The sequence below is a fragment of the Saccopteryx leptura genome, chromosome 8 (assembly GCF_036850995.1).
Source record: "Saccopteryx leptura isolate mSacLep1 chromosome 8, mSacLep1_pri_phased_curated, whole genome shotgun sequence".
Classification (NCBI taxonomy): domain Eukaryota; kingdom Metazoa; phylum Chordata; class Mammalia; order Chiroptera; family Emballonuridae; genus Saccopteryx; species Saccopteryx leptura.
In genome coordinates, this window is record NC_089510.1 from 5,492,206 (window position 1) to 5,501,989 (window position 9,784).

The 9,784-nt window shown below is 58.3% G+C and overlaps 1 protein-coding gene across 1 annotated transcript; it reads left to right on the forward strand.

The window, feature by feature from the left end:
- Positions 1-1,062: 1,062 nt before the first annotated feature.
- Positions 1,063-9,454, forward strand: ZIC1 (Zic family member 1). The gene is made up of 5 exons (XM_066347659.1): positions 1,063-1,192; positions 2,412-2,672; positions 5,168-6,464; positions 7,935-8,098; positions 8,784-9,454. The coding sequence occupies exons 3-5, from the start codon at positions 5,483-5,485 to the stop codon at positions 8,979-8,981; spliced, it is 1,344 nt and encodes a 447-aa protein (XP_066203756.1). The 5' UTR covers positions 1,063-1,192; positions 2,412-2,672; positions 5,168-5,482; the 3' UTR covers positions 8,982-9,454.
- Positions 9,455-9,784: the final 330 nt, after the last annotated feature.

The window sequence follows — 9,784 nt, forward strand, 5'->3', positions numbered from 1 at the left end:
TAAGGGCTCCAGTGCCCAAGCCTCCCACGTTGCTCCGCACTGATCATGCCCGCCGGGCGGTCGGTCACAGCGTGGGTGACTCAGCCGGCGCGGGGGGGCAGAGCAGGAGCCCCGGGCACGGTCTCGGAGCACCAAAGCCAGAGCCCAACTGGCTCCCCACCTTTGCCGGCAACCTGCCGTTGTCAGCTGCGCCCAGCACCTCCCTGGCTCCCCTCCACCGGTCCCTCGAAGACCAGGATGTTGGGACGCGAGGCTGGGTTGTGTGACGGCCTTTCCTCATTCTTCTGCTCCCTGGAGGGAAGAGCTCGGGTCTCCCCAACACCCGGGCTGAAGGTTGGGCGACTTCTGTGTGTCCACAGTAGACTGGGCATCAGTGAGTGCCCTGAAGGACCAGCCTGGCTATTTAACCATCCTTTGAACCGCCTCCCCCTGACTCTGCCCGCGGCTAGATGGAGGCAGGGAAGGTGGTGTGTCCCCCGTGGGTCGCAATGGCACCAACGCTGTCGGAAATTTCCTCCCCAAGAGGGGGGGGGGGAGAAAAATGACCTTGGAATCCAAAGGGGGTTTCCTGCCCACGGTGTCAGCCAAGTTGCAACCTTTCAACGCCCCTTCTCCCTTCCTAAGACCTCGCTGGGACCCAGCTGTCCCCACGGACCATTCATCAGCCTCAGGTTTTCTGGTCAAGCCTTTGAGGCACTCCCCTTCCTTTCACGCCCGACACCGTTCCCGCCTCTCCTGTCCCTAATTTACAGTGTAAGTGTCTCGGGTGATGCCCTAGGTGGCCGCGGCCTGCTCCCCAGAGAGCTGGTCCTGGCCCTCGTTTGCACCTGAGAGAAAGAAAGCGAAGTCCCAAACCCACGGCGAGCAGCGCGCTGAGAGCAGGTGTCAGCAGCCAGCGTCCCGGGGCAGGATCGCCACGCGCGAAGGCCAGGGTCCAGCCCCGCCGCTGACCCAACCAGCAGCCGCCCTCGGGGCGGGTCGGGGCGGGGAAAGTGCCCTCCTCTCGCTTCCAACCCGGCCAGCTGGCTCCTCTGACCCTGGGGAGTGGAAGCTGCATCCCTCCGGCCATCGTCGTGGGGGCCGGGCCGAGAAGCGGCCTGCAGGGCCCCCCGGCCGGCGCGGGAAGCTCAGGGCCCCGGCTCCCCTTCCTGCCCCTTCGGTGGGACACGCGGGCCCTTCCCAAGGAGACGAGGTAGGGAGGGCAGGCGGGCAGAGAGCAGCCCTCGGTCCCCTGGCCGCTGGGAGCTGCACTCGCCCCCCCTTCTCTGGGGAGAAGGAATGGACTCCTCGTCCCCAAGGCTGCCCTTCGGGCCCCTCAGTGTCACTGGGGTGGGGCCAATGCCCTCGGCTGGGGGGCTAGGAGGGAGGGGGCCTGGGGGCAGAACGCCTGGATGGGCCTCTACTCCCAGCGGGGTTTGGGTGCTAATAGCCCCGAACAGGGAGCTTGCCCCCCGACGGCTGGGGGCCCCTGGAGCCACGCACTTACCCCGCTCCACCTGTTGCCGGCTCGGCCTCATTTCTGCGCCTCACTCTGGGGCGGCCGCGGGGAGGCCGCAGGCCCCTCCGAGCCTGGCCTCTGCGGCCGCAGCCGGGCGGTCATCCTTCATTTCTCCTCTTCCGGCGTCCGGGCAGCAGTTAGGGAACGTATGATGAAGCAGAAATGAGCCGTCAGGATGATATTTTAATGGCTTATATGTCACGTTGGTGCATGTGGCTTTGAACTGGAGCCGCTCTCGCTTCCTGCAGAGCGCGCCGCAAATCCCACTTGATAACTTCTACAACCCACAACTTTCCCCTCCCCGCGCGTCCCCGCCAACCCGGTGGGTCTGGACGCCTTTCCTAAAAAGACTCTCTTGTCAACGTCCCCACTGCATTTTCCACGGACTGGAGAGGAGAAGCCTGACTTTTATTTTATTTTTTTTGCAGAATTACTTTTCCTCTCCCCCTCCCAGTAGCCACCCTCCCCCTCACGCCCCCACCCCCCTCCTTTTTTTTTTTTTTTTTTTTTTTTTTTGAACGCGAGACGCTGGAGAGGTGGGTTCAGTATCTGTTCTCCCCAGTGAGAGCGGTACAACCTGGGAGGAAACTTCTTGCAGATCAGGTTTTTAACCAAAGCACTGGAGTCAGGGTCCACCCTGCCCTAGCAGGCAGCAGGGAACACTTGGTTCAGAAAAGGTGTATCGGAGCCACTCACAGTGTCTTATCATCTTTCTCTAAACCGTATTTATTTATTTATTTGTGGCAAACCACCCCTCAACCCAAGCCCATTCCTTCCGATTTCCATCCCCGGTCCAGTGGGAATGCTGGGCGGCTGCACTCAGACTTGTTGCTGGAGACACAGAGCATTTGATTTTTTTTTTTCTTCTTCTCTCTCTCTCCCTCCCTCTCTTTTTCAAATTTCTATTTCCCAGCACAAGCGCAAAGGCTCGGCCAGGTCCCTTCAGACACTGGGAAAGCATCCCAGATACACAAGTCGAGTTGTGCGCGGGGAGAGCCCAGGGAGAAGGCAGCTGGGCTCGCCAACCCCAGTGGAAAATCTGGTCGCCGCGCAGACCAGACACCAGGAAGGCGCGCGGCGGCCGGAGCAGGGCCTGCCTTCCTCAGCCTGCGCGGCGAGGGCGCCCGGCCGGGCCAAGCACATTCATTTTCGTTTCCCTCTCTCCCCAGCCCTGGTGAGTTTCCTAACTGGGCCGCCTGTGAAAGGATGAGTTGAGGTTTCTTTGTCTGCGGAAAAGAGTTTAGGGCTCGGATTCAGCTGCAAAGAAGCCAAATGCACTTCGAAACAAAGGGCAAATTGAAGGATTCCGACTCTTGGCTTTTTGTGTTTTCCTTACTAGAAAATAATTAGACCTAATGAATATGCAGACGCTTGAGCTAAAAACCCTCAGCCCGGGCCGCTGGGTTTCAACCGAGTTGCGGAGAAATGCAGCCTCCCCCACCCCCCACCACCCCCAGCCCCGGCATCCGTGTGCATTTTCTGAAATGCATAAATGTTACTCGCCTTAATTGATTGAGTCACAGGGATTTTTTCCCCTGCTTTTAAGTGCCATACTCTTCTACCTTTCAACAATCATTTTAATATATGGCCAATGGCTCTTTGTGGTCGGGACAAAAAGCAACTAGGCGCAGTTGTTGAATAGACTTGGCTCTGGGCAAAGACAGGTTAATCGAGGGCCGCACCGCGAAAACAAGCGAGTGTTGTATGTTTGCACTGAATCCAAATGTCTGCATTTTCCTAACTAAATCAAAGGGAGTGTTATTTCTTTTTCTGTTCACTCATCTGAAGGTAAGTAAATTTTCTCTGGCGATCAAAAGCCTGGTCGGCAACAAAGACGGCGCCCGCTTTTTCCACCGTCCTGGTGTGGCGAGTTGCGGAATTTCAATAACTGTGACAAGGGTGACTGATTTGTGAACTAAAAAAAAGGTTTGAATGTCACAAAATTTACATTGGTTCTATCTATCGTGGATTTAAATACCAAAAAAAAAAGTATTCGGAGATTTCTAGGGAGCTTTGGACAGTCATGAGGAACAATGGCGCGTTGGGAAATTTACAGTTTTACCTGAATGAAAGGGGGGCCCGGATGGGAACAGGAGTTCAGAAGGAGGGGGTCAGCGGGGGCAGACAAGGGAGACCAGGAAAAAAGGAGAAAGGAGAATAACACAGGAGAGAAAGAGAGAGAGAGAGAGAGAGAGAGAGAGAGAGAGATAGAGAGAAACAGCAACAATGTATCCAATTTGCCATTGAAAAAAAAAAACAAACTTCAAACCTCAACCAAACCTCAATAACCTGGAAAGTTAAGATCTCTCATCCACCTGTGCTTATTTATTTGGAGGAAGGGGACCAAAGAGGAGGGGCCCAGGAAACCTGATTAATTTGATAAAAAAAAAAGTAAGAAAATCGAGGCAACCGGTTCTCCTGATAAATCCCATTTCCCGTCAAGAGAGAGTGGAGTAGCCGTGCGCTCCCCAGATCTTAAATGGTAAACAGGAGGGGGACGAGGCAAAAGAAGGAAGCAAACTTCAAAAGGGGCAAATAACAAAAGCCTCCCTCTGCTCCCCTGGAAGGGGGTGGAGGACAGCGGGGAATGGAAGAAAAGCAAGTTGCTGAATCGGGACATTCCTGGAAGTGCCTTTGCTGGGCTGACCAGCCCGACCCCGCCTCCTCCTTTCCGAGAGACCCCCGACATCGCTCCTCGCTCGGCGAAGAGCAGGGTGGAAGGAGGGGAAGATAGAGCAAGAGGGACCGAGCTAGGCAGAGAGGCAGAGGCAGAGACAGAGACAGAGACGGAGAGAGGAAGGAGCGCGAGACGAGGAGGAAGAGGGTTAAGGAGAGAGAGAGAGAAACGTGTATCTGACTGCGAGAAGAAAAAAAGGAATCGTGGAAAAAAAAACAAACAAACCACATTTATTTTTCCATGAGCAGAAGAGGGAAAAATTTGGCCAAAAAAAAAAAAAAAAAAAAAAAAGTTGCCACTCCTGGCAGCCGGGTTTGTCAAAAGGGGACGTCAAGCGCTTTACAATACCTGGGATTGATGAGGCGGGCGGGCCAATGAGCGGCGCGCGGCGCCTCGGCTCGCCCGCAGTTGGCGCGGCGGCGGCGGGCGGGCGGGGGGAGCGCGGACGCACCAATGGGCGCGCGCGCCCGCAGCACGTGACGCCTCCCCCTGCTCCCATTCATCAAGGGGGGGGGGGGACGGTGTCGTCCTTTCAATTCATTTATCTGCAGGAATGATTGCTGCTATCAGTCTCGCGCTCACCGCCCGGCTGAGGAGGTGAAAGTTTCTCCCCAGGAAGACAAACCGCAAAAGACAATATTGTGCATGATTTGCGCCTTTTCTTTGGCTTTTTCTTTCTTTCTTTTTTGCTCCCCCCTTTTCATTATTATTATTATTATTTTTTTTTAATTTTGCAAAAAAAGCAGAGGGGGAAAAGGGAGAGTGAAGGAGTGAGGAGGCGAGCCGGAGAGAAAAGAGAGAGGGAACAGAAAGGCGAGGGGCGAGTGGAGAAGTGAGGCGGGGCGCACGGCGCCGGGCGGAGGGAGAGCGAGCAGCCGCGGCTCGTGAGCTCACTTTCCTGTATGCGACCGACCCGGGAGGAAGTTTTTCTGGGCGGCTGAGATGCTCCACGGCTCTCCCGGGGCGGCCTTGACGCGGGGTCCTCTCGGCAGAGACTGAGCGGCGAGGAAGCGCGAGCCCGGCCGGCGGGGTCTGCTCGGCGCGCGCTGGAGCCCGCCTTGCTCGCGGCCCGCAGCCGTCCGGCGTCCCCGCGCTCGGCCAAGCGGGCTCCCCGGCGCGCGGAGCGGCTGCCTGCGGGCTAGGACTTCGCGAGGTGGGTCGGCTCCTCCTCCCTCCTCTTCTTCTTCCTCCTCTTCCTCCGCCTCCTATTCCTCCTCCTCCTCCTCCTCCTCCTCCTGATTTTCCCTCCTCGGCGGGCGAGGGTGGGGGGGGGCGGGGGAGGCCCGGGCTCGCCCGGAGCAGCCACGATGCTCCTGGACGCCGGCCCCCAGTACCCCGCGATCGGCGTGACCACCTTTGGCGCGTCCCGCCACCACTCCGCGGGCGACGTGTCCGAGCGCGACGTGGGCCTGGGCATCAACCCGTTCGCCGACGGCATGGGAGCCTTCAAGCTCAACCCCAGCTCGCACGAGCTGGCCTCCGCCGGCCAGACGGCCTTCACGTCGCAGGCGCCTGGCTACGCGGCCGCCGCGGCCCTGGGCCATCACCACCACCCGGGCCACGTCGGCTCCTATTCAAGCGCAGCCTTTAACTCCACGCGGGACTTTCTGTTCCGCAACCGGGGCTTTGGCGACGCGGCGGCGGCGGCCAGCGCCCAGCACAGCCTGTTCGCCGCTTCGGCCGGGGGCTTTGGGGGCCCGCACGGCCACACGGACGCCGCCGGCCACCTCCTTTTCCCGGGCCTTCACGAGCAGGCGGCGGGCCACGCGTCGCCCAACGTGGTCAACGGGCAGATGAGGCTCGGCTTCTCGGGGGACATGTACCCGCGGCCCGAGCAGTACGGCCAGGTGACCAGCCCGCGTTCGGAGCACTACGCCGCGCCGCAGCTGCACGGCTACGGGCCCATGAACGTGAACATGGCCGCGCACCACGGCGCCGGCGCCTTCTTCCGCTACATGCGCCAGCCCATCAAGCAGGAGCTCATCTGCAAGTGGATCGAGCCGGAGCAGCTGGCCAACCCCAAAAAGTCGTGCAACAAAACTTTCAGCACCATGCACGAGCTGGTCACGCACGTCACCGTGGAGCACGTCGGCGGCCCCGAGCAGAGCAACCACATCTGCTTCTGGGAGGAGTGTCCGCGCGAGGGCAAGCCCTTCAAAGCCAAATACAAACTGGTCAACCACATCCGCGTGCACACGGGCGAGAAGCCGTTCCCCTGCCCGTTCCCGGGCTGCGGCAAGGTCTTCGCGCGCTCCGAGAACTTGAAGATCCACAAAAGGACTCACACAGGTACGGAGAACTCTTTCTTTGACCCGCCCCTGCCCCCCGCCCCCACCTCCCACTGTCTCTCGAGCCTGGAACCCGAAATGGAAACAGCCGCGTCCTGGCGCACAAAGCGGGCCTTCCCGGGGTCTGGGCGCCAGGCTCCGGCAGGCAGGCAGCGGAAGCGGACGCTGGGTTTTGTTTTTGCTTTTTTAGTTTCAGGCTTGACATGATGAAAAAAAGCACAAAATTATCGGTCGGAAAGGCTCCAGGGATATAGATTTTAAAATGAGCTGTAGCAAAGGCCGGGAGAGCCGGGAGACAAACCGCGCTGTGCGGAGCGGAGGGGCGCGTGGAGCCGCTGGCGGCGCCCGGCGGCGGCGGCGGCAGCTCCGGTTCCAGCCGGCGGACGGATCTAAATCTAAACGTCCGCTTTCGGCCAACACCCCTCTCTTTGCGGCGCAGGGAGGACTTTCCCAAAGGAAGGAAATGAGGAAATGAGAGGGGATAGGATGAAGGGGCGCAGAAAGACAAAAACGGAGAGACAGAAAGGAGGGAGTTGAGTGGTTCACCAGTTTCAGGCAGACGCATCGGGCCCGAGCCGGCTTTCGCAGGCTTGTGCCGGTGGAAAGAGCACGGCTTTAGTAGTGACTTGTTTGTGAGTCGGCTGGAGGAGTCGCGAGAGTCGGCAGAAGGCAGAGAAGTCTTTTTTTTTTAATTTTTTTTTTTTTTTTTTGTCAATTAGATTCTCTGAGGTGGTTTTCAAAATACCGAATCCCCTGCTTCGGCCTTTAAAATCGAGGCTGGTTGGGAATAGTTACGTTGACGGCGAGCTCGTGGTTGCCGTCTGGGTCGGTCGGGCCGTTCTGGGCCCCTGGCTCCAATAAGACCAAGAATCCGGTCTGCTGGCCTATTCTGCTTTTCCCGGCTGATTTCTAAGAACCGTTTTAGGAACTTTGGCTTTATCGCCGCAGTCAGGAAAGTCTTGGCGGCGCCGAGCTCAGGGCCCAGGTTACTTTATAAAATGTGTGTGTCGGGGTGGGTTGGGGAAGGCGATGGGGGGGGGGGGTGAGGAGCGTCTGGGAGGGTGGGGGGCAGTAGAGGAGAGAAACACAGCGGGAGGGTCAGCCCCAATGAGAAATTTAGAAAACCAAGACCCAGGGATTGCCGCCTGAAGTAGTGTGGATATCCCCGGACAGAAAAACCTGCCACCAATCCGGGATCTGAAAGAAAAAAAGGAAATCTACCACCACCACCACTAGCCACAACGATAAGATTTTATATCTACCTATATTAATAGTTACAATAATTGATTAGGATATTGGTAAATCCACTGCATGTATGTGACTTGATTGAAGACCCGGATTTTTGAGCCTGCGACCTTTTTAAATTTTGTTTTCATTTTTCACTTGTTTACGTTAAAATATATATATATATACATACAACGGCGGGATTTGTTCTAATCAAGGTCAGTCTCTTTCTCGCCTTTCACGCCAGGGGAGAAGCCCTTCAAGTGCGAGTTCGAGGGCTGCGACCGACGCTTTGCCAACAGCAGCGACCGCAAGAAGCACATGCACGTGCACACGAGCGACAAGCCCTATCTCTGCAAGATGTGCGACAAGTCCTACACGCACCCCAGCTCGCTGCGCAAACACATGAAGGTAATCGCCGCGCCGCCGCCGCCCGCCTTCCAGCCGGCGGCCGGCTCCGCTCGTCGGCCCACCGGGGGCCCGCGGCGGGTGGCGGCCGGGCCGGGCCGGGGCCGGGCGGAGGCTGGGAGGCCACGCTCCGCTCTGCTGAGGGAGGCCGGGCAGAGGCGGCCGGGGCTGGAGAAGGGGGTGGGGAGCCCCCGGCCGTTCTCGATGCCTTAACTAACGGGAGAGTAGAAGGAGAGAGAAGTGCGCGCTGGAGCAGAGGCAGCCGGTGCGTTTGAGTTTGGTCCAGCAAGGGCGCGTGGGCCGCGCCCGCGGGGCGCCGGCGGCGGAGGCCGAGCCGCGGTCCTGAGAGCAGACCCGAGCTGCGGGCCGGGCGCGGGAATCCCCCCTGGGGCTCCGGCCTCAAACCGTCCCCCCCACCCCCAGCCCCACCCCCAGATCTGTTTCTTGTTTCGGGGCGCGGGCCGTGAACCCTCGGTGGGGAACCCCCCCACACGCCCTGCAGGGTCGCGGCGGAGCAAGCCCATCCGAGCTCTTCACCCAGGTCCGCGCCGCGTGGGTGAAGCCTCCCCGGAGGAGGAGGGCTCGCAGGGCTCCCGGCAGAGGCGGCTGGCTCGCTGCCTGCACCGGTCCTGGGCGGCCGCCGCTCCGGGCCCTCTATCTCCGTCAAAACTCGGCTTTATCCCCGCAGGTCCACGAATCCTCCTCGCAGGGCTCGCAGCCTTCGCCGGCCGCCAGCTCCGGCTACGAGTCGTCCACGCCGCCCACCATCGTGTCCCCCTCCACCGACAACCCGGCCACCAGCTCCCTGTCGCCCTCGTCCTCGGCGGTCCACCACACGGCCGGCCACAGCGCGCTCTCTTCCAATTTCAATGAATGGTACGTTTAAATCCAGAAACACAGCGCCGAGCAGAGAGCCCTATTTAAGAGACGGAACGCAGCCCGTATGCGCAATGTTACTGAGCAGAGCCCTGCGGCTCCAAACCGCTCCCCACCCCGCAGTCGTATTATTTCCTGAGCCTGCCAGTAGACCCAGGACCGAGTGAGAGAGACAGAGAGAGAGAGAGAGAGCACCAAACCTTTAATCTCCCCCCCCTTTCTTTCTTTTCTTTTCTTTTCTTTTTTTTTCCTTCTCTTTGGGCAAAGGCTTGGTAGCCCAGGGGCAGACCGGGGGTCGAGGAGAAGGCGGCCGCCCGACCAAGCGCTGCCAACCCCGAGGGCCAGTTTCTTGCGAGCATTGGAACAGGCTCTCTAAGCTTCGGCTTTTTTTTTTTTTCTTTCTTTCTTTGCATTCTTGTAAATACAGAATTATTAGCTTAAAACTGTACTGTTGGATTCTGTAAATAGTTATATCTCGATTGGAGCGGGGCGGGTGGGATGGTGGCGTCGTGGTCTTTGCATTGGGGGGAGGGGCCGGGAGGGCGGGGGTGGGGTGGGGGAGGGGCGGGCGGCCCAAAGCCGACTGTTTGTACCGAATGGCCAGAATGTTCTAGTAAATGTGTACCAAAATGTGAATTACTTTGTACGATTACAGTCTCTACGTCGACCTAACAGAATATTATTGGTATTAATGTGCTTTTTTTTTTTTTTTGCTTTTTTTTTTTTGTATAAAGTGCAAACATTTTGTCCCAAAGTCTTAAGTACTTTTTAGTGCAGTAAAATGTTGTTTCACGTCCTGTCAAAAAATTCGTA